At 46.7% G+C, this 24,660-nt stretch overlaps 1 protein-coding gene across 3 annotated transcripts in view; it reads left to right on the top strand.

Annotated features, from left to right (window-relative positions):
* PLXNA4 (plexin A4) overlaps positions 1-24,660 on the top strand; it is a 464,287-nt gene that overhangs the window by 359,306 nt on the left and 80,321 nt on the right. For all 3 annotated transcript variants that reach the window (XM_057425602.1, XM_057425603.1, XM_057425604.1), the window contains exons 10-12: positions 12,565-12,765; positions 22,810-22,906; positions 24,399-24,589. In XM_057425602.1, the coding sequence (XP_057281585.1) occupies positions 12,565-12,765; positions 22,810-22,906; positions 24,399-24,589 (489 nt within the window). The remainder of the gene's footprint in view (positions 1-12,564; positions 12,766-22,809; positions 22,907-24,398; positions 24,590-24,660) is intronic.

Below are 24,660 nucleotides of genomic sequence, written 5' to 3'. Positions count from 1 at the left end.
TTCCAATGGGCTCAGCCTGCTTTTCCTTCAGGTCTTCTTCATGTTCCCTGAGAGGATCTTGGGTTTTCTTTCCTTGTAGTCTGAGTTGCTGATTAATGCTGAGTGCAGGATGAATTTGAGACCGATCCAGTAGCACAGCGGAAAGGCTTTGGCCATGACCCATGCTGTCCAGAAGGCAAAATGTTGTTTTTATTGTATAGCCTCTGATCTGCTGTCCAAAGGGCCCTTTGACATACGTGGTAGATAGCTGTGGTCAGCCAGCCCCAGGCTGGGACAAGGCAGATGTCCTACCACTGGCTGACAAAGCTAAACCAGAGGTGGAGAAAGGACAGAATAGGCACATCCATTGCTATCAACGAAGGAGCATGACTTTCCTACCTGTCACTTGTCAGGTGCTCAGTGAATCATCTCTGCCCAAAATAAAGCTGAATGAACTTGGTTGGGAGCCTTGGGAAAGCCCATGTTTGCTCCTGGTGAAGAACTCCAGCAAACTCATAAAGCAAGAGTATTTACGACTATGGTCCTGATCTCAATCAAATTGAGTTGACGATGTCTCTGTGTGATTTGCAGCAGGTATACTTCACCTTGGCATATAATTTCCCTTTACAGCAGGCTTTCAAAAGCCACGTCCACTAGCTTGAAATATACTGGGTGACTCCTTGCTGATATTATTGCCATGGAGGGCAGGAAGGGCAAGAATGAGGAAACAAAAGGGATATTTTAATACTCAAGTGGATACCCAAGAGAACTGGTGGCAGAAGTTGAAAGAATTAGTCTCAAAGATAGAGGGCAGCAGGCCAAGTTCCTGTTTATTTCTTGGCCATCCTGTCTCTGCTTTTGACATTTGCTGCTGACTGTATCTAAAGTCGTAGTGCAGTCTCAGTGTTGCACCACAAACCATTGCATTGCAGACTAACACAGTGTGAAATCAAGCATTACTCATCTGACACAATCACCAAGTAAGAGAGCTTGGTTATTTTCTCCTGTAAATGGGCAACGCAGTCAAGAAGTGGATGGAAACTGAGTCACGGAGGAGTAAAGCAATTGATCTGAGTGGCTCTGGTGTGATAGGAGCTGTAGAAAGAGCATCTGTCTCTCCTGATACCTATTACCCAGTACATCTGATTGCATCGTCCATCTTGTCTTTGAACAGACAAAGATCCAGCGGGGTAGTTTTCATGTCAGTGTTTCACAGGCATCTGTACAAGGATGGGTAAGCTTGGATAGCCTACTTGAGATGATGGGATAAAGGATTAAGTCTTCTTTTGTGCCATCTCCTCTAAGATGAACGCTCTCTTGTTCCGGGCCTTGCAAGGAGTTTAGTTTTGTGTGAAGAAAGAGAAGGGGAGAAAAAATGGCAAAAGCCAAACCCAAGCCTAGATAATATCTATTATCCACTGGGTTTAAAAGATACACAATCATTTAATTACCTTGAAGGAGGCTTTCATCTTTCCCTGCTTAGCCGATTTTTGTGTGTGTGTGTGTTTTTCTTCCTCCCCCCAAACAAGCTTTTTATTAAAAGGATTTTCATCTGCTGCCTAAAAAAGAGAACAGAAGAAAAGATCTCGCACCCAAGTGTTTTATGTGGAGTTGTACGTGCTAATGACAGCAAAGCCCACATAAAAGAAACAACTGCTTCAAATATTAATTTGTCAAAAGTGATAGAAAGCAGTGTGAGCATCATGCTGGTGAGCACGATGAGGAATGCTGCTTTGCCCAGTGTTTGCTCATGCCTCGTGCTGAATGATCCAGTGGCCTCTGCAGTGGAGTGCACTGGTTTCGCTCTGATGCGATGATTGTCCTTCTTGAGGATGGGTGTTGGGGATACAGGGAAGAAGAAGCAGGGGGTGATAATGAAAGCTCAGCCTGAGCTGGTAGATATTTAAGAAGCAATGGACGATGTCCTTGCTACCATGTTTTACATTTTGGCCAGTCTGGAGTGGTCAGGCATTTGGACTAGGTGATCAGTGTTCCAGTATCTGAAGGGGGCTACAAGGATGCTGGAGAGGGACTCTTCATCAGGGACTGTTGTGATAGGACAAGGGGTGAAAGGTTCAAACTGAAACAGGGGAAGTTCAGGCTGGAGATAAGAAAGAAGTCCTTTACCGTGAGGGTGCTGAGGCACTGGCCCAAAGAAGCTGTGAATGCTCCATCCCTGGCAGTGTTCAAGGCCGGGTTAGACAGGGCTTGAAGCAACCTGCTCTAGTGGAAATGTCCCTGCCCATGGCAGGGGATTGGAACTGGAGGATTTGAAGGTCCTGTTCAACCCAAACCATTTTATGGTTCTATCATTTTAGGCCCCTTACAACTGGAAATACTCAATTACTCTATTATATTCTAGTCTAGTCTAATGCCTCATCTTTGTCTGTAGTAAACTCAGCAGTGCCCTTCCCCACCCTTCCAGTACATCTCAGTCTGGATAAGGGAGGGCTTTGCCTCAGGGTCTCAAAAGAGCAAACAGGTATTTAGGGCCCCCAAATGTCCTCTTTGCAAGGTTCAGAAAGAAGGTACTGTGCTCACCTCCTCCTAAAATGCTGGTGAAAGTGCCTGGGTGTCTGCACTGGGGTGGGAGTAGAGGAGCTGCTGGGTCATCAGGTGAGTGTGGTCCACTCTGTTCTCCCTTGCATCTGCAAGCCTTCTGGTGATGCATCTTCAACTGTTGCTGTGGCAACTGCTTGGTTTTCCTCCCACTCTGGTTTCTATTCTCCTCTAACCTGGCCAGAGAGGAGACTGCTGGAAGCATAAGCATGGGGAGGAGAGAAAACCCATCTCTGCCTGAATGAATATATCTCATTTCTCAGGGACTCTAATGACAGTTGCAGCAAGGCCAGTCTCAGAGTGCTGAATCCTTCCTTGTTTTTCGATTATCCATTCACTTATCCTGGCACCTGCCTATCATTAAGGGGAGGGTGTGAGGTGTAGTTTCTATGGCAACTGCAGGCAACCTGCTACCTTCAAGCCCTGGGAGCAGGCAGAGGGACCAGCAGGAGAGAAGAGGGATTCAGAAGCAGCTCCAGACTGCACCCATCCCATGCAGATGGGATCTGGCATGGTGATGCATGCATTTTATGGCACCTGCTTTTAAGCAGCATGAGGGTTTGGTGTTTATCATCTGTTTAGCTCTTAAAAGTGTTTTCAGGCATGGATGAGGGAGTTCAATCTAGTTGGCATCTTGTCCAGGGGGCAGCAGGAATAATCTGGGATGAGGCTGTAGCTGATGGTTTGGATCCAGCCGTGCCCTGAGGGTTTGGCATTCCAGGCTGTGGCATTTCAGCCTTCATCCACTGTTATCATAGAATCATAGATCAGTTAGGATTGCAAAGGACCTTAACATCATGTAGTTCCAACCCCTCTGCCCATTCCCAGAAAGAGAGATGTGTGGTGTACTGGGTGCGTCCTCTTCAGAGGGAGTGCTTCAACTGATAGTAAGAGGAATCTAAGCACAGAAATGGGAGTCCAGGCAGAAAGCTTTCCCCTTGTTCATGGAGTCCTGTTAGAAATCACTGCTCAGAGGCAGTCTCAATCAGTGCAGGAGGCTACAGGTTTTACTTCAGCAGATGAGAGTTTAATTCTTAGCTTGGACCTTCCTGTGCCCGTTTCTCTCACATACACATCTGATTTGGGTAAGCACTTCCTGCTAATAGGTGCTTGTACAGTCCTTAGTACCTGGAGCTGTGATCTCACAGTGAGAACTGTTCATGTCTTTGAGCATGTACAAGCAAATTGGATAATTTTGCAAGTCACACTGACTGGCACTGAGGTGAAGACAAAGATGGAAATCCTGGTTGTGAAGTGCCTTCTTCTGCTATTTTCTAGTACCTTTTGTCATCTCTGTGCCTTTATGCCCTGCAGTCATCCAGCTGGCAAGGGAAAAGGCTGGTAACTTGTTCAATTTCTGCAGTAACTTCCAGCAGGGTTTGCGATTATTATGGTGGTGGATCTGCAGGCAGTCTCTGCTGGGCAGCCCCATCATGTCTCTCGTTGCTGAGACCTACAACCAAATCCCAGCGGGAACAGAGAAGTGATGGAAAAAGGCCTTCCTATGAGCACTTCATCCTACCTTAATACACATTTTGTATTGTTCGCCTCTCCAGCCACAATGTGAATGATGAGTCAAGGACCTGTTCATATAATTCCTAGGAGCAACTCAGGGACATTAGTTTGAGTGGAGATGTAAGAAGCATCTGACACTCAATACCATGTTACTCGTACCAGTTGGGCTGCTCACCTTTGTAATGCAAGATTATTTATTCCACAAGACAGAGTGATCTCAGAATGCAACAGGGTAATATTCATCTGTCCCTGTCAACGCTGCACCCTTGAAATGACGTTGGAAAGAGCTTATGTTGTTTTGATAGCATAGCTCAGTGCAATGTCATTGTAATGCCTCAAGTGACTACAGGCTTTTCTGGCTATCTGGACATCTGTTAGGTCTGTAGGATCCATATGGCAGCCTGCAGTTTAAGGGAGGAAAGACAATTCCCTATTCAGACTTAGTCCAGGGTGATGGCTTGGCTCTGAAGCAAGAAGACTTTGCTTTTCTCCATTGTAACACCAGCTGAATTCACTGCTTTGGGACATGTAAGCTTTTGGGATCTGGCCAAGGATAGATGTTCTCAGGATGTTGAAGCTGCAGATAAGAGGTGAGGCTGGAATGTGTCTCCTGCTTGGTGCACCTCCAGGAGGCTGACCGCAGACCCTCCTTCCCTGCCCTGTATTTGAGTGTGACTCCGTTTGCTTTGGCTTAGTTGTTATCTCATGCTGTCATGAATCTCAGTGAGGGGGAGCATGACAAAAGCCATGATATCACGGTCCTGACCTTCCCACTGTGGAAGCCAAAGCACTAGGACTTTCTGGGCCTCTGTCCTGGTTTCTGAAGGAAATGGGTTTGCATCAACATGTCCTGTGGGTGCAACCTCCGGTCCATCTGTTGCTCTGTCTCCTCTATTGACTACTGAACTCATTGGCTGTTCTTGGCTAACTGGGCCATAGTCTGGAACTCTCAGAGATACCAAGTTCGTATTAACTTTGTAAATACAGGCAGCTTTAGAGAACAGGTGATAGTCTTTTGGTCCTCTCTTAGGAAGAAAGCACTACATTTTGGGCTCAACCCTTGTTAGATACCAGAAATCCCCATGTAAGAGTATTGTCATGATAGTCCCTGTCACTTCTGAGGAGATTCTTGGTTGGAGAATGCCCCTTACCCATACAAACCCCATTTTTTGGCACAGAAACTTATGCTGATGAATGGCATGTCAATGTCATTGGTACATGGATGAGCAGCAGAGGGTATTATTGTAAGGCTCACAATCTGCAGCCTCATTGGGCTGCTGGGGTGCCACGCATAGATGTACAGTGCTTTGATATACGTGAAAGGTCTTACGAACGTCAGAGGGAAGTAAGAAGGGAAGTAAGAAAGATGTAGATTTATATAGTAATAAATAGAGAAGAAATAAGCTGTCTGTGCTCTGTCCCAGGCTTTGTACAACCTATTTTTACTCCGTGTGTTATTCCGAAGGGCTCTCCTACTGAACCAGGATTTTCCTTTAACAAATGATAGACTTTATCCAAGTAAATACATGGTTATCTTCTATCTTGCACATACACCACCTTCCTCAGTGCACACGTTCATATTCCTTACCATTTCAAAGCCAGGCAGTTACTCAGGAAACACCAGAACTGAGGCTGTTTGCATGCCTCCAGTAGCCATTTTCCTATGAGCAGATGTACCTACTGACACAATCATCTACTATGTTTATCACTAGTCCCCTCCTCTCATCCAGTGACCAGAAGGCTCCTGCTCTCTGGATCATTACTTTTCCTTCTGAGAGTGAGTCAAAGCAACAAAGGGCTGAGAGAAATCTAACGTTGTGTCTCTATTTAACAAGGATAAATGTGGTGCTTGGGTAATTATGGCAGTCTGACCTTGATCCTTCTGAAATAATGGACCATCTGAGAAAGACTCTATTAATAAAGAATTAAAGGAGGGTAAAATCATTAATGTTGATCAGTAGAGATGTGTGGACTGACTTCAGAGGCAGAATAGTACTAGGTTGGGATCAAGCTCTCAGCAGATCTGGGTCATTTCCCAACGCTGTCTGCATGGCCTTGGGGGAGTCACTTGGCTTCTGATCAGTGGGATCCATCAGTGAGCAATGTGAGAGGAGGTTAGTTATCTTCATTCAGCTTCTGCTTTTCGAGTAGCCACTCTTTGGTGATCAGCATCACTCATAGCACTGAGGCCAGGGACTCAAGAGTTTATGGCAGCTGAGCTAATGATCTGCTATTGATCTCTTGATCTCCCTTCCTCCACCAGTGATATCTGTATATGGGTCTGTGCAAACCACCATTGAAGTATGTAGCAACTAGTGTGTGCAGAGCTTAAACACAGGCTGAGCACCTGCCACCCTTTCCCAGGCACCAGCATCACATGCTATACCTGACAAAAGAGCCCTGGTATTTGCTCTTGAGTGCATGGAAGACTCTTAACTGGAATGGAGCCACCAGAAGTGACAGCGGTGCAAGTACTCACTTATTCCTTTGCTGGCTCTGCATGTATTTACACTTCCCATAAATCCTGTTGCTTTCTCCTCAGCGGCTGCCTTTAAAGTTCAGAGCATTTTCTTGTATTACTACTTTAGCTGGGACAATAAATAGGCATGCCATCAATCAAACTAACAACACTGTAAACTTAGGAAGTGCAGCTAAAATAGATGGTGCATTAAAAAATTCTTTGACCGGGTGAAGCATTTTTGTAGCTGGTTTGATTGCTGCCGGTGCCCATGTAAATTTGGGAGAAGTATCTCCAGAAATTTATGCACTTTGGAATCCTGCCTCCAAAGCATTGACCTGATTCCGCTTTATAACCTAATAACATTCCCCAGCACTGTGGGTGTAAATTTTCAATATAATTTTTATGATGCTAAGAATTAGTGGTGTAATAATGTAAACACAACATGGACTGTAAGTCACCCCCTTCCCTTCCCTTCCCACACTGGGAATGCCCTGTGCTCCCTGCTGCTTCCCTTCTCCAGATAATCCTGTGGCTGGGAAGTTGCACAAGTGTTTAGAAGTGATTCATCGAAGGAACCAGCTTGTCAGCCCTGGAGCTTGAAGCCGTCTGTCTGCAGCGGTACAGGGCTGCTGCTCTGAACAAGCCTCTGGTTTGCTTGGGTGATATCACAGCCCTGACCCAGGGTGGCTGTGCTGAGGTGTGAGAGAGAAGTTCAGAGAACATATTCCAGGCAGTCCCTGCTGCCTCTCATCTGCCAGCTTGCTGCCTTCCTGCTTTTTATCCAGGTGAAATCTGAGTCCCCTAAAAGCAATGAAAAAAACTCCATTATTTTCTTCCTCTTTTCCCCTTTCCTCTTTCTCCTTCCTTCCCTTCCTTTCTCTTTCCCTGTTCTGTTTTGATTTTAATGTTTTTTTGGTTCTAATTTCCAGATCATCCAGATGCTGTGGTGTAGATATCTTTATAAAGACGCAATCCCTGCCTCTCACTCCCTCTTAATCAAGACTTAATCCCTTACCCTCTTGGTATGATTACAGCAGAGTGGGAGGATGGGAAAGCCATAGGGAGCACAAGGAAAACAGTACCTTGCAGCTCAGCAGAGCAGAGAAACAAAAGATGTATTGTATTTACATCATATGTGAGTAAATAGCAATCTGAGTGTCATTTCTTGTGCATCCCAAAGGACTTGAGTGAGTAAGTTATGGTCCTCACTTGGATTCACTTTGACGTCATGTTCCTTCTAGGCAAGATGGCTTGGGTAAGGCACAAAGATGGTTGATGAATGAGGGATATTGAAAAATACATCTTAAAAGCCCCTGAGGTTGAAAATGAGGAAATGGATTTTAATGGCAGGAGAAAAGGGGATCTGTATGCTTTGAGATAAGTAGGTAGTCAAAGACTTGGTGGTGGTCCTAAATGGAGATGAATGCTGCTCATCTGGGAAAGGAAAGGTGAACATCCATTGCCAAAAGTTGAGTTTATCTTGCCAAGGACGCCTGCAGTGCAGTCAGCATTAGTGAGCTCTAGTTTCCTTTTGTAGACAGCAGAGATCCAGGGATCATGAGGGGTTGGTACGAAGGAAAAGTAAGAAAGATTCCCTCACTTGAATGCTTGGAATAACAAGAGATGCACAGGGAAAGACAAGTGAACTGTGACATCAGTGTAAGGTGGAGACTGTTGATAGATGGATGGGTCATTGTATTAAACCTTATAGAAACCTTGCAGTACCTAAAAAGTGGTCTACAGGAAACCTGGAGAGGGGCTTTGGACAAGGGCCTGTAGGGACAGGCCAAGGGGAATGGCTTTAACCTGCCAGAGGGGAGACTGAGATGAGCTCTTAGGCAGAAGCTCTTCCCTGTGAGGGTGCTAAGGCGCTGGCCCAGGGTGCCCAGAGAAGCTGTGGCTGCCCCATCCCTGGCAGTGTTCAAGGCCAGGTTGGACACAGGGGCTTGGAGCAAGCTGCTCTAGTGGAAGGTGCCCCTGCCTGTGGCAGGGGTTGGAACTGGATGAGCTTTAAGGTCCCTTCCAACACAAATCAGTCTGGGATTCTATGATACTATGATTCACGGATGTTTTGCTGTTCCCATGTAAGATGCCTACCATTCAGAGTAGATCAGACTCATTTGCTTTTGGAAAACAGAAAACACTTTCATGACCCTTGGGGTCATAATTCTGGCTATAAGCAGTAACAGAGACTGAAACCGTGAAAAATAAGATTAGAAGAAAACTCATGCTATATTACAGCATTGTAAAAGAAAGATGCTAACATGCTTCATCCCTAGGAGAGGATGATAACTGTGAGTATCTTGTCAGTCTTCAGCTTATAGTGGAAAAAAAATCTCCACAAAATCATAGGTATATATGTATGAAGCACCATAAAGGAAGCAAACTAATTAGTTCAGGGCTAAGAGCATATAGCCTCAGAGAGGTTTCATTGTCCTCTTTAGAAGAATTCTCATGATGGCTTTCACTGGGGACTCACTCAGGTATAGCTGTGATGAGGGCCATAACACGTACGTGAGAGAAAAGGAGAGAAAAGCTTCGCATTTCTGAGACTTCATTATTTCAGCAAGTTACAGCAAAACACAATTGCAGACATTCTATGAGGAGTTATAAATAAAGAAAATGAAACTACCATCGACCCAATGAGTACAGTCCATTTCATGCAGTGTTTTACTTGACAACTGGCAGTCTGGTGATTTGAGGTGTACATCGCTACAAGTAATTGCAAGGGTGGAGGATGTTATTGTAAAGAGACTGATTTGAAAGCATTTAAGGAATAGAATGACGTTACATACACAGAATGAATCAAAAAACGGGCACTTTCATATGTGTTGCTCTGGTACAGATTAAGCTGGATTTGAGCTCCTCTGGAATCTGAAACAGCTCCCCTTGGAGTCAGGAGAAAGGCTTCATTTATTATATACCAAAGACAAAAGGGGTGGGATTGTGCCCTTCCTCGGTACAGTTGTTGGCAGTGGATGCTTTTATTTCCCCTACATCATGTGAAAACTCTGCTTTTGCAACCTAGGTGATGTCCATTGCAGAGGAAGGGTGAAGAGAAACTGCCTCTGCTGGAAAATGCCCAGAATAACTCTTTTTAAAGGATCTTCCTGCTTGGATCCTGTGCCAGGGTCTGCTCTGAGCAGGCTGATGTTTTGCTCTCTAAATACATACCTGGCCAGGCACCCAAAGCTTGTCACAGGTTGCAAAATGAATATCACATCTGAATTCAAACCCAGAGCCTAGTCCAAGCTCAGAGGTTTTATGCAGTACATCACCCAATGAAATTGCCTTTTCCCCTCCCTGTTTCAATTAGAAAGAACATTAGGTCAATCAGATAAAGCCACATTGGGAGGATTTCCTCTTTATGGCGCTTGCCTCTTCAATTATCTATAATGAACTTCCTCACATCACTGCAAAGCTTTTTATATGCAAACGAATCCTGTTTTGGGGCTGCTGCAATCACTGCTTGTTAATGAACTTGAAACAAGTGTTATCAGAAAGGTTACAGCACCAGTGGTGGTGGGGGACAGGATAAAGCTAGACAAGAAAGACCAGCCTGAAGAGCTGGGATTGGCCTGCAGGTAACGTAGTGGACTATCTCCAGCCCCCATCCTCTAGCCCCCTTCAGAGGCTTTTCGATGTTACAGACATCAAGCAAAATGCCCACTCTTGGGAAATGGCTGCTCAGCAGCAGATAGGGCTTTCCCATCCTCCTGTCCCACTGATTCCCTGTGCCAATGCGTTTCTCTCTCAACTCCTATAGCTGGGAGGGAAGAAAAATGAGGTGATGTTGCCAAGGTCTTTCCTTATGCCAAGAGAAAGAGAGGGAGCTGATTCAGAGGCCCCAGGACATGTTGGGAAGATGAAGGGTCAGGGTCAGGGGCTGTTGAAGCCATGCAGTCCCAAATGGTATTTATAGATGTTACCTGCTGGTGTTATCAGAGCTGGAAGCTCTCACTCATATTTTTGCACAGCCTAGACCACCTCATTCCCTTGCCCTCTGCATTTTCATAACTCTAAGTCACCCAGGGTTAGATTATGCCTCACTTTCTCATGCTGAGTAGCTACTTAAACCTCCACCTAATCCTAACACTGGTGTGCCTTGATACGATAGGACCATTGAACCTGAGGTTAGAAAGGCTTTCTAGACTGTCAAGCCTTACCCTTTTGTCAAGACAAACACTTCTGTGACACCTTAACCATTGTATTCCAGCATTAGTGGTAGTTATATTCCAGTATTAGTGGTTGTCCCTTGAGACAATGTCACAGGGCAGAACAACAGCAAGAGCTTGGAGTATTGGAACAGGGTATAGCTCCTCAAGCACTCCCCAGGGGTCCCATACAGCCTGTGTCTTGTGCCTGATGAGGCATAGAGCAACATCCACCACTCATAGGCTCGACTTTGTGAAGCCTCCTCATATGTTACTGCTTGTTGAAGTACTGCTCGGCGCCAGCATCCCCAAGGCTGCAGAGTATCATAGTGGTAAAGCTCATTACTGCAATGCAGTACCACACCGGCTTTCTACTTCCAATCCTTACATCATCCAGCCAGGAGACTGGGGAAGGCTTCTGGACTTCACTGCAGCAATGTGCTATGTGGTTACTGGATTTTCTTCCTGCCCCTGGCCATGGATCAGCTCACACCCGCAGTGTGATGATTGATGGCTCTTGTAATTCTATTCCTGGTTGGCATAACTGCAGATGTTACACGCCTAATCCATTTCTTTATCTTCCTAAGCTATTTGCTTCAGTAAGATGCTTCCACCATCTGCTCTAACCAGTTCCCAGGCTCTCATAAGCCATAAATTCCACTTTTGAACCTTTCAGTCCCTTTCCCTCCTTTCCAGCCCCAGATCAGTGATTCTTCTCCTGCTGTCCGTTACCCACACCTGCAGATTAAACTTGCACCTCTTTATGGAAGTTTCCTGTCTCTGCATGCACCGGCTGGATCTGACTTTACCACTGGGCAGTTCAGTCTGAAGTGGTGCTGTTCTCTGGACAGGGTGGCTGCACCATCATGATACCGTGGTGCTCTACAGATAACAAACAGCATGCCCAATACAGTGCAGAGAAGTAAAAAGAGGGGACAGGCTTCCTTTTGGCATCTAGGAAAAGACTTAAAAGGGGGGACATCCAGCCACTCAAAAGTGAGCAAGACAGCATGGTCTGTGCATTTGGCATGCTTATGTTTTGTAGCCTGTTGCAGTGGGGTTTTAATATCAAACTGCCTTGGATTAGCCAGGCAAATGCTGCGGTCATTTCCTGAAGAGTTGATAGCCTACTGGAATACATGGATTTGGCAGCTCCTGGTTGTCTGATTACACCACGAAGAAGCAGTGCGCTGCTACTCTATGCTTATTAATGAGACTTTGAATACAGCCTTCTGCATTGCAACTTCAGGTACCCAAAACCTCACCCTGTGAGGCACTGGATTAGCAGCACACACTCAGCATTGCTCCTTTAGTGAGCTGGTGACAAGCCTTTCCATGGGATCTCCACGCGCTGTGTAACAGTTGTTTCCTGGGAGCTGGATCCATCTATAATAAATGCTCTGTCCCCTTCTAAGCCAAAACAAACTCTCTTTTTAACAGCCTAGCCTCTGCCTTGCTGGAGCTGGCTGGAGCTGTGCCTCCAAGCAAGGAATTATGCTCAGATTTGTGCTTTATTCACTTCTCATGTCATGGTGTTGCAACTGGGCTAAGTTCCTGGAGGGAACACGATTGCTTTCCAGCTACCTGATTAATGGAACAGGTATTAAAAAGCACCAGAGGTAGCTTCCTTGGATCCTGAAGGTTGCAAGTCTGTAGGGTGAACAAGGGAGATAGGAAAGGATGGTCTGTAAAAGAAATCCTTCCTACCTGTTTATCTCAGCCTTCCTGTCATGCTCCTGGAATACCTTGTAATAGGCTGAGGCCCAGGGAGGTGCAAAGGCTTTGTAATGGGCTGAAGCAAAGCGTGAAGGGAGAAGGTGGAGAAGCATCAGAGGACCCCACCTGGGGCTGGGAAATCCATGTGCTGACTTGGTGCTTTGTCTTCTCTCTCCCTAGGACTGTCCCCAGCTGCTGCAGGCAGGGAAGATCCTGGTGCCGGTGGAGGTGATCAAGCCGATCACATTGAAAGCCAAGAACCTGCCTCAACCACAGTCGGGACAGAGGGGCTACGAGTGCATCTTGAACATCCAGGGCAATGAGCAGAGGGTGCCTGCCTTGAGGTTCAACAGCTCCAGCGTGCAGTGCCAGAACACCTCGGTGAGCAAGCCCTACGTGCTAGGGAGGGATACAGGGGCCAGGAAGGACCAGTAGTTGCTTCTGCCCTTGGATCCCAATATTTGGCAGTACAAGAAGGATGCTCAGGGGTCTGGAGCATCTCTCTTATGAGGAGAGATTGAGGGAGCTGGGCCTGGTTAATCTGGAGAAGAGCAGACTGAGAGGGGATCTCATCAATGCAGATCAATAGCTCAAAGGTGAGTGCCAGGGGGATGGTGCCAGACTCTTCACAGTGGTGCCCAGTGACAGGACAAGGAGCAATGGCCAGAAACTCAAACACAAGAATTTTCACCTCAACATGAGGAAGAACTTCTTGATGTTGATGGTGACAGAGTCCTGGAACAGACTGCTCACGAGGGTTGTGGACTCTCCCTCTCTGGAGACATTCCAAACCCACCATGGACATGTCCCTGTGTGATCAACTCTGTGTGGCCCTCCCTTGGCAAGGGGTTGGACTGGATGGTCTCCAGAAGGTCCCTTCCAATCCTGACAGTTCTGTGATTCTGTGAGTAGCCATGACCCTTAGACATTATGGGTCTATGATTCTGTGATTATTATCAGTTTAATCTGCCCCTGTCTTCACAGTGCCACATCCTTGTATGCATTCAGAAGGGTTTCTGGAGGGACAGGTCTTCATCTCAAGGCTGAGAGTTGAGTTATTCTGTGGGGTTTTGGTGATGGGACATATAAAACCCCATATAAAGAGTCTGACGGTGACCACCATGTAATGGGTCAAAAGAAGGGTGAAAGGCTGAAGGCTTGAGTCAAACTTTCTTCCTGTTGCTCATTCACCACATGACCTTTTGTTAGTCTCTTTGCCTCTGCCCACCTCTGCTTCCCCATCAGCAGTGAAGGACCAGTAACCCCCCCAGCCCAGGAGTCACAAAGGTGGTGTCACTGCACCAAAGTTGTTGGGGGCAAACGCTGGCTTAGAATCAAAGAATCACAGGATGGTTTGGGTTGGAAGGGAACTGAAAATCATCCAGCTCCAACCCCTGCCATGGGCAGGGACCCCTTCCACTAGAGCAGCTTGCTCCAAGCCCCTGTGTCCAACCTGGCCTTGAACACTGCCAGGGATGGGGCAGCCACAGCTTCTCTGGGCACCCTGTGCCAGCGCCTCAGCACCCTCACAGGGAAGAATTTCTTTATCTCCAACCTGAACTTCCCCTGTTTCAGTTTGAACCCATCACCCCTTGTCCTATCACTCCAGTCCCTGATGAAGAGTCCCTCTCCAGCATCCTTGTAGCCCCCTTCAGACACTGGAAGCTGCTCTGAGGTCTCCACACAGCTTCTCTTCTCCAGGCTGAGCAGCCCCAGTGTTCTCAGCCTGTCTCATGGGAGGTGCTCTACCTGCCAGCAGCTGTGCATATCTGCAAGAGTGGTCTCTTCAGGAGATTCATGTCTCCAAGATGTACATTTGAGTCATTCTATTGCTGCTACTACGAGATGATTTATTAGTCAAAGAGCTAATTACAGGCTTTAGCCACTTCACTGCAGCTCTGCCACTCCATGCCGGGCAGTGCCTGTTAAAATCCGTCACAACATATCCTGCTGCATTAAGCAGCATGCTGAAGATTACAGGCACTTCACACACTTTATGATCTGTTGCAAACAAGCAGCTTCCTAACCACATTGCTGCATTTATTTCTTTGTCCCCCTGATTTTCATTACTGGGTAGCGGCCTGTGAGCATCCGGGTTTGGCGCTTCGTAAGAATGGATGGCTGGAGAAGTTAAGAAGGCATTACACTTTAAAACAAATTAGGATTTACTTTTACAGCAGCAGAAGGTTGTGGCTGAAGGGGTGTTACATGGATCTGCATAGTGACTACATGTCTGTCCAAAAAGTCTTAGCAAGGAAGAGAGCAGCTGCCCTTTAGAGACGCAAATTCTCTGGCACACATAAATAGACATCATCATAAACTACCTCAGGGTGATTTTGAACATAGTGGGGCTGAGCAAGGAACGGGCAGCATCAGCAGTCCTGAACTCAGCATCTGAGTTTGTGATATCCCATAAAAGAGGCTGGTTTTGAGAGGTAATAGTTACTATTCCCATACTACCCCCATGCTCCAAGAGGTTGCTAGTCCCTAGGAGCAGAGACGTGCGCTTCCATAGATCCCCCCATGCGTTTGCTCATGGGGTGTCTGAGTGCTCCAGAAGCACTAGATTGATTTTAATGCTAATTTTCACAAGCCAGGACACGCAAAGATACTCATGAGCTACACAGTGTAGCAGGGCTGAGTGTCAGGCTAATGGCAAAGCACTCCATGACCTTGCTGCTGCATGGTGACTGTAGAACGCCAGTCCCATATTTGGTGATGGTTTGGGTGGACCTCTCTTTTCTACAAGGAGAGATGCTTATTTTGGACCAAATAAACTATTTCAGTATTCTTCCTCCTCTCCCTTTCTCCACCATCTATTCTTTTCCCTTCTCCTTCCTTCTCTTTCCTTTCGAAGGCACTTGGACTCTCTGATTTGAGTTCTTTTTTGCTTTCTTCCCTGAGAAATGTTATTTCATTGTTGCTCTGAATTTGCAGACACTGGGAGAAGGAGATGTGGAAGGGAGAAACAGACAAAAGAATGACACATTCACACACATACAGAGAGGGAACAGAGAAGCCTTGGCTCTGAACAGTGGCAGAGGACACAGACAATAGGGAAGGAGTGCTGCAGATATGTCTCCATCATGATTGTTTCCTTCCCTGCCAGAATTAGCATTCAGTCTGGAGCCACTGCAATACAATGAGCCTCTGCTCCAAGGGTCACCTGCCTATAGAAACAGATCTATGAGCTTGTTTGTAAATTGAATCAGCTCCCTTTGACAGAGCTTTTTACTCAGCAGAGTTGCTGGATGAGGCACTGAATGTAGCACCTGCATTGCAGGCTTGGAGAAGGTCCAGAGGAGGGTGGGAGGATGTGTTGTGATGGTGTGTCTCTGAAGGGATGCTATCCTGCCAGCAGATCTTTCTGTTGGTGGTGCATGCTAGACTAAGCAATCATTCTTGGCTTGTTTTCCTTCAGAAGCCTCAAGATCTGTCCCCTCCCATTGTACGCTAGGCACTGACGTGCTCAAATTCAGCTCGACTTCTGCGAAATGCAGGGGTTTCCCTGCTTTCACAGCAGATAGAATCAGGGAAAAGCCTCAGCTCTTGCTCTCCGCTGTCTGGTCCCTCCAGATTTACACCAGGGATCAGAACCATCTTAAGCAGATGTTTTTCTAAGTGGCTCCAACTTGAGTTAAAGGATGTTATAAGGACACCCAGGTGGGACCAGCCTATCTGATGGTGTGTCAGTGATGTCCTAGCCAGCACTAGGTGCTCAGCAGCCAGCTCAATCTCACCCCTGTCTTTCCTGGAGATATTTCCTCTGATAACAGCAATAAGTCACTGCAGGGCAGCATGCTTCGGGACAATTATTGTTCCTGTCAAGTGGTTTGAGAGTCTCTGGGCTTTGTCCTCTATCACACCCCCCAAGGCATGCAATTATCACTCAGAGAGACACTACCTGCCAGTCCCTATTGCACTTATGATAGCTCTGCCGACAGCCTGGACACAGAGTGATGGGAGGAAATGAAAAGCAGGGGAGCTAAGACGGCATATAAATCAGTAAGTAAAAACATCAGCAGGAGGGGCTGAAATTGCTAGATCTATTAGGGTGGAAAGCAATCTCCCCAGTGGGAAACACTGGGAGCCCCAGCACGTGCAGTCAGCCCCGTATTGCTGCCTTTGGCATGAAGAAGAGGGAGATGGGTGAGTATTAGAATCACAGAATCATAGAATAGTTAGGGTTGTATCATGGTTTAAGCCCAGCCTGTCACTCAGAAACCATGCAGCCGTTCTCTCACTCTTCCACCTTCTTCCCCCAGCTCCCGGAGGGATGGGGAGGAGAATCAAAAGAATGTAACTCCCATGGGTTGAGATAAGAGCAGGCCAGTAACTAAGGTATAACACAAACCACTGCTGCTGCCATCAATGATAATAATGATAAGGGAAATAACAAGGGAAGAGAATACAACCGCTCACCACCCACCGACCGATACCCAGCCCGACCGAGCAGTGATCTAACCCTTCTGGGTAACTGCCCCCAGTTTATAGAGTGGGCTAGTTTGGGTCAGGTGTCCTGTCTCTGCTTCCTCCCGGCTTCCCCTCCTCCCTGGCACAGCATGAGGCTCACAAAGTCCTTGCTCAGACTAAACATTGCTAAGCAGTAACTAAAACCATCGGTGTTATCAGTGCTGTTCCCAGGCTGAAAGTCAAAACCACAGCACTGCACCAGCTACTAAGAAGGAGAAAAATGACTGCTACTGCTGAACCCAGGACAGGTTGGAAAAGACATTAAGAACATCAAGTTCTAACCCCACTGCCATGGACAGGGACAGATGACCCACCTGACCATGCCATGATCATTACTATTACCTGTTTCAATGGCTAAGCCCACGTTCTTGTTTGGTATAAGCCTGCCCATTGCCTGGCCTTGGCACACACAAGCAGCACACACTGATTTCTAGCAGCAAAATCCCTGTTGATAATTTGCCTCTGGTCTTCTCATTGCATTCACAGGTCTGTGTGTCGTGAGACCCGAGATGTTACAGCTCAAAGTGCTGTGTAACTTCAGGGTGGGAAAAGTAAATATGTTATATCTGTCACATCATCGCACTTGAGCTAAAGATCTCAGTGGCATTTGACTCTGTGGTGTGGCTCACACAGTGGGGGGAATGCTAAAAAACAGAGCTAAGAGCTGAACACAGAGCTGGGAAAAAATGAGGAGCTATTCACAGAGATCCTGGGAAAACACGCTTATGGGTGGCCAAAGAGAGACAAGCACAGGGCTGAGTTGTACATCCACTTCTCAGCTATTGCGATGCAGCATGATGATTATTATTAGTATTATTATTATCACTACTACCATATTATTATTATTATCATTATTATTATTAATTTAGCTACATTCAAATATCACAGAGAAATCCCAAGCATGATGTAGGCTGTATTGTCCTGGGTGATACCCAGAATTCTCTCCCAGCTCCAGGAAGCAAAGACTCTAAAGAGATGGAACAACTGTGGGCAAGAAGTTTTCCGCCTATAGTTTATGGCTGGAAAATTGATGCAAAGAGGGATTAAAAGATTAGCACAGGATCACACAGGAAGCTGGTGCAGAGGTACAAGAATCACCAGGCCCAAGCTCTAATCACTGAAGTGGTGTCAGGAAAATAGACTACCACTAAAATACTGCTAAAATTCTTGAGGTACAAAAGGGAAGCATCATGTAACTGCTTTATGTTTATTGTCCCAAGTCTGTCCAATCCAAACTACCAAAGGGTTTTACCCCGTGATACAGCATCCCAGCAGGATGCAGTGAGAGGTGTGCATGGGATGGCTATGGATTTGCACAAACTGCATAGCTCTGAGGTCTGTAAAGCTGAGTTCCATTAAGGCAGGATGCCTGTAGTAACTGGGTGCCCCAAAAGAACCAGGAATGGCTGAAATGAGAGGTGTTGTTTCATGAAAGCAGCTAATGTTAATAAAGCTGTTGTAGAACTGAGCCTTGATCTTGTGATCTCGGTCCTAGGATAATGAACTTCCATGAGACAAACAGTTGATGGGATTAGAGTGGCTTGTGGACAACGTGTTAAACCACTACCAACATGGCACAATGGCCAAGCGAGGTGATGGGTTCAGCCTGTGTTGCAGGAGACAAAGAACTGGGATTTAGGAGTTCAAAACATTGTTCCTGTGAATTGCAACAGCTCCTTCTAGCAGCTTTTTTTTGGCATTTCCTGGTAAGAGCCAGCCTGCCTTTCTGGGAAGGCAACCTTTCTTTCTCAGTTTGGGCCTCCAAATTACATGTAATTTTCTGCTTTGACTTGATTTGCATAACAGGAATCCAGATTTGGCAGACTTTGGGGTCAGAGTTACATCTTTTGAGCAGTTTTGCCTGTGCTGAAGGAAGTTGTTCAAGGCAATGTAGACACACAAGCCCTAATGGTGTGAATGCTCTTAGTAGGAGTATCCCAGAAACTCTGCTGTCCTGGAGATCGATACACCATCCCTTTTTTCTTCCCTGAAACATGTTTCCTCCTTATTGTTACAGCTGAGTGAATCCTTTTCAAAGCCTCCTAGTGAGTTCAGTGGGCTTTGAACAGGGGTCACAATGAGTTAGCAGCTCCTGTGGTCTGAAGAGGACGGAGCATTTACTCGCTGTTGCTTTGCAAATTGCTCCGTTTCACTGCCGTGCAGCCCATGAGATGTCTGAGGCTGGGCATGGCAGCGTGAGCATCCTCATTTCAGCCCTCAGCTGGCTTCATCCTTGATGCTCATCCATTGGGATCCCCTTGTTTACTCCTCTCATCTCTTTCCAGTTCTGGATCAAGTCTGCTGAGTTAACAAGTCTAATATGTGTCTGCCCCTGGTGTCACAGGCAGATAGGATCTGAAATCCCAGCTGGGCTCATGCTGCTGGCTCTTGGATCCACAGCGGGATGAAAGGCTCTGGGGGACTCCAGCTGCCTGTCCCTTGGCAGCCTTGTCTAGGCTCTGCTAACAGCTAAATCCCAATACACTCACATGAGGTTCTGCTGAGGCAGAAAGCAGCAGTTTTTCAGGCACCTACAGGCTCAACTTCCTACTGAAGGGTGACCAGTGGTTCTGTACATATTCTCTTTCCCATTCCCAGTCAGCATTTACAAAGTGCTGTGCAAAGCAGGAGCTTGCAAAGCTCCCGAGTGGCAGAAGATAAATTGTTCTCTACTTTTGAGGCTCTCTCCTTCCTACTCCTGTCTCCTCACCCTTGCTTCCAGCTCCATAAAGCTGTGAAAAGCCAGTGTTGTGAGTCCAAGCGGCTCTGCATCATCTTACATCTTGCTGGCAGTGACACCAAGAAGTGTCATAGAAATGCTAATTCTGAATGAGACTGGCGGGTGCAGCTCTATTGCAAAGGGCTCTGCTAACCTGCAGCTGCTCTTTACTTCCATGGTAACCACCAGGCTCATACCCATAAATACCCTACAACCAGATTGTAATCACAGGGTTTTGCAGATTAGTGGTTAATTGTGTTTAGTTTGTCCAAAGAGAAATTACCATGTAACTAACGCTCACTCTGCTCTAATGGGCAGAAATCACCATCTACGATTTACTCCCCTGTTATATGGCAATTAATGGATACAGAAAAACCTGCTTCTAAAGGCTCAGTGCTTTGACATCTCTCTGGGAAACCACGCTGAGATTTAAGTGATGGGGAGCTCTTTAGCGGTCTAAGATATAACCAACCAAATCAGACAACTCACTGAATTATGTGTAACCTTGTAGTGGGAGAAACATTTCTTTCTTTAAAAGTAGGATTTTGTCCTGCTATAGATCCCAGTGCAGGGGGAGATGCCTGATCTTAGGAGGGTAGATCCTTATGTGGCCAGTAATAGTAGGAGACCTGAAATGTCTCTTGCCTTCCTGCGTTGTGACCATTCTTAAGCAACCATCTCAAGCCACACCAGGGCAGGTTTAGATGGAGCTGAGGAACAATTCCTTCCCCAGAGGGTGCTCAGGCATTGGAACAGGCTGCCCAGGGCAGGGCTGCAGTCACCGTCCCTGCAAGTGTTCACACAGCATGGAGACGAGGCCTCAGTGCCATGGGTTAGTGGTGGCCTTGGCAGGGCTGGGGAATGGTTGGACTGGATGAGCTTAAAGGGCTTTTCCAACCTGCCTGATTCTATGATTCTATGATTCTATGACCTCCTTTCTCATTGTGAGGCTTTTTGCCTGTTGGTGAAGTGTTGGATGGAAGCTGTTAATGGAGGTGGGCAGTAGGATGTGACGGACAAATGGGTGAACCCTGTGTGAACTGGCTGATGGCAACTCAAATTCTAGCCTATAAAATACACTAAGCACCATGTGTGAGGGAGCTGTCTGAGTGGAGAGGGCCTCCAGAGATCAACTTCCATTTCCTTTGTTAAGGCCAGGTCTGTGTACTAGACTGTGCCTGACAAGTGTTTGTTTAAGTCTGTTTAACTCTCTCTGAAGATTTCTATGACTTGCTTAATATGTATTTCCTGGAAACTGGATATCTCCTATTCCAGCTGACGTCTTTCTGGTTCTGAGAAGGGAAAAATAACTACCCCCTGGGGCTTTATGTGTGGAACGAACTCTCGTACATCCCCAAATGAGATTTGCTTGGGTTTTTTTGGCAGCAATACGGCATTGTTGATTCACAATCTGTTTGTGATCTTCAGTAGTCTCCAGACCCATTCCCGCAGCACTGGCCAATCACTCCAATTTCTTACTTGTTAGCATTGATTTCTCCTACTGAAGAACAGTTGGGACTGGCTTGTATTGAATTTCACTTTGTTGATTTTGGCCTGGCTCTATCATTTGTCAAGTTTGTTTTGAATTCTTAACCCAGCTTTTGGGTGTTCTTGCACCCTCTTCTGGAACAGTGTCATTTGTGGAATCTGTGCTCTATCATCCAAGTCAGTAGTGAAAATACTGAATAATGTCAGACCCAGGATAATATTCCATTTAAAACACCCTCCCATGCTGACATTGAGTTATCTGACTTCTTTATTTTTGGCATCTTTGGCATATACCTTATGGTGGTTTCCTTTAGATCATATTTCCCTAGTTTGTTTATGGGGCTCTCTTGTAGGACAGTAGCAAATACTCTACTGAAATTAAGATAAAGCCCATCTGCTACTTCCCTTTTATCCACAGAGCCATTAAGCCTGTCAAAAAAGGAAATTAGATTGGGTTGACACAATTTGTTCTTGATAAATCTATGCTGGCTGATTTTTATCACCTTATCATCTCGCAGGTGCTTATAAATTGATTGTTTAATAATTTGATGTACTTTTTTCTAGGGAGCAAAGTTAGGCTGACAGGTTTATAATTACACAGAACCTCCTCTTTTCCCCTTTTAAAGGTATTTCCATGATATGCTGTCTGAGACCTCACTCAGCTTCCAGGAGTTGTTCAATGCATCACCATCCCTGGCTGTGTTCAAGGCAAGGATGGACTTGGCTTGGAGCAACCTGCTCTAGTGGAAAGTGTCCCTGCCCATCTCAGGGGTTTAGAGCTGAATGAGCTTTAAGGTGCCTTCCAACCCAAACCAGTCTGGGATTATATGATCACTAGGTTAGATAACCTTACATACATGCTCAGCGTCCATGGAGTACACAGCAGAGGTATATGTGGATGGTAGAACCACAGTGCATAATGAACACCTTAGTGATGCACCCAAGAGTTGGCAAAATATCCTTCAGAGCTGTGCTCAATACCTAGAAGTTAGATTTCTAAGATAAATCCCATCATATGCACAGATCAACTAGTGCTGTGATGGCACTGGACATCAGGGCAGGTGGCAGCAGGTCCCTAGTCCAGAGAAGGGCAATGGAGCTGGTGCAGGGTCTGGAGCACAAGTGTGATGGGGAAGGGCTGAGGGACCTGGGGGGTTCAGTGTGGAGAAGAGAAGGCTCAGGGGGGACCTGATGGCTCCCTCCAAGTGCCTGAGAGGAGGATGGAGCCAGGAGGGGCTGGGCTCTGCTCCCAAGGAACAAGGGATGGGACAAGAGGAAACGGCCTCAAGCTGCACCAGGGCAGGTTTAGATGGAGCTGAGGAACAATTCCTTCCCCAGAGGGTGCTCAGGCATTGGAACAGGCTGCCCAGGGCAGGGCTGCAGTCACCGTCCCTGCAAGTGTTCACACAGCGTGGAGACGAGGCCTCAGTGCCATGGGGCAGTGGTGGCCTTGGCAGTGCTGGGGAACAGCTGGACTCAATGATCTTAAAGATCTTTTCCAACCTGGTTGGTTCTATTTTGTTAATGGAACATTCACCTAATGGGTAAGCAGGGTGTTCAGAGGGGCAGGGCGTGCTCTATTGAGCACCACAACTTTGAGAGCATCCCGGTAATGGCGATTAGGGAGGTAGCTGACAGCTCCATTTCTCCTGTTCACAACCTGCCTGATCCCTTCTCCTCCCCACCTGAGGGCACCATCTAAGCCCGGTTTGGGGTTTCTCTTGTTTTTCCTCTTCCACTTTTAGTATTCCTACGAAGGGATGGAGATTAACAGCCTGCCGGTGGAGCTGACAGTCGTGTGGAACGGGAATTTCAACATTGACAACCCTGCACAGAACAAAGGTAAAGAGTTATTTCAACTTGTCCTTGGAAGTGGTAACCTTAGCAACGGGCTGCATCGCTCCCTACACTTAACAAAGCTGCCACCATCTCCCAGCGCTGTCTGGTACATACTTCTTCTCTGCACTCTTCAAATTACCATTTCTTGGTGTGCTTTTTGTCATGTGTTTCCCCTCTTTGCAAGTATGACTCTCCCTCCCACTTGTGTTGCTTCCCCTGTTCCTTCATCATCTTCGCCTCCTTCTTCTCCCCACGTTTTTGTGTCTTGTTTTTATGCTTCTCCTTCTCCAGCTTTCTCCCCCTCTTTATTTCTCCTGCAGTCATGCTCTTCAACATGCCAGGAGACCGGGCATGCTCTGCTCAGAGGCAATGTAATGATGAAGAGGGGAAGGGAGAGGGGGAGGAGAAGGGCTGAAGCTCACCAGTGGGAAAACTCTGAACAAAATACAGTGATCATAGCAAAGGACTCAAATCTACCTCCTGTCCAGAGCCTGGCTGTTTAACTGCCACAGGATTGATGTGCCCCTCACAGAGGGATGTTGCACATCCAGCCATGACCCTAAGGCAGGCATTTTTGCTTGAGATGGATGGTCCATTCACGTCTTCTTCCTTCATGTTCATCACCCTCAGCTACCCTGAAGCCTTTCCCCAGGCAACCTGGATGCTCTGCATTTACAGCTCAGATCCATAGATTCTTCTTCTCATATCACCATCCTTCAGACATTTCTCCCTCCCTTGCTTTACCTTCTCTTTTCTTGGACACTTTCCACATCTTCTTCCACTCCATCTCTCCCAATTAGGTACTCCCTTGTTACTCTCACACCATTTCAAACCCACTCTCATGCTGAGGGGTGGTGGGTGAGGTTTTCACCAACACCACATTGAAGCTGGAGAGCAATACAGAAGGCAGCTCTTCTCCCCATGGTATGACCCCTTCCTGTCCTTCTCCCCTGCACCCACCTCTGTGAGGTCTTTCTCTGATGTCTTAAACAGCCACTCTGGATGCAAAACATCCTGCATGGTACTTCCCCAAAACAGTGGCTCTTGAAGGTTAAATCCACACAGTAAACACAACAGGCTGGAGACCCTTGTCTAGCCCTGGCATCCAGCAGAATGGCACAGCCCATGTTTACACTGCTATCTTCTCTCAGCTTCCAAATACCCTTTTCATGAGGAAATAACTCTGACAACTGCAGTTTTATTTCTGTTCAATGGGGCTGGATGGCGCTTAGAACAACCTGGTCTAGTGGAAGGTGCCCTTGCCCATGGCAAGGTGTTGGAACTGGATAATCTTAAACTCCCTTCAAACCCAAATAATTCTATAATTTCAAGAAGGATGTAAACATTTTTTCCCCAATTATCCATCCCTCTGGAGAGGTCCCATCATGCGTCACTGAGCACCTTCCCCTCTCTCACTCTTCATTCTGCCTTCATCCCACCACTGTTCTGTGCTATCAGCATCTTTGAGGTCCTCTCTCTTTTCCTGTCCCTGCAGTTCACCTGTACAAGTGTGGGGCCATGCGGGATAGCTGCGGACTCTGCCTTAAAGCTGACCCAGACTTCGAGTGCGGCTGGTGTGAGGGACAGAACCAGTGCACCTTGAAGCAGCACTGCCCAGCCCAGGACAGCCAGTGGCTGGAGCTCTCCAGCACCAAGGGCAAATGCACCAACCCCAAGATCACGGATGTAAGTCATGGATCTGCAAGAAGTTGGGGTATTCCCTCTTGTACCCTTCCTTGGGTTATTTTACTGCTTTC

This window comes from Pezoporus wallicus, unplaced genomic scaffold (assembly GCF_028554395.1).
Source record: "Pezoporus wallicus isolate ANWC-B61680 ecotype Strahan unplaced genomic scaffold, APGP_CSIRO_Pwel_v1 contig_4722, whole genome shotgun sequence".
Taxonomy (NCBI): Eukaryota; Metazoa; Chordata; class Aves; order Psittaciformes; family Psittacidae; genus Pezoporus; species Pezoporus wallicus.
The sequence above is the reverse complement of the archived record's forward strand: the minus strand, read 5'-3'. Positions and strand labels throughout refer to the sequence as shown.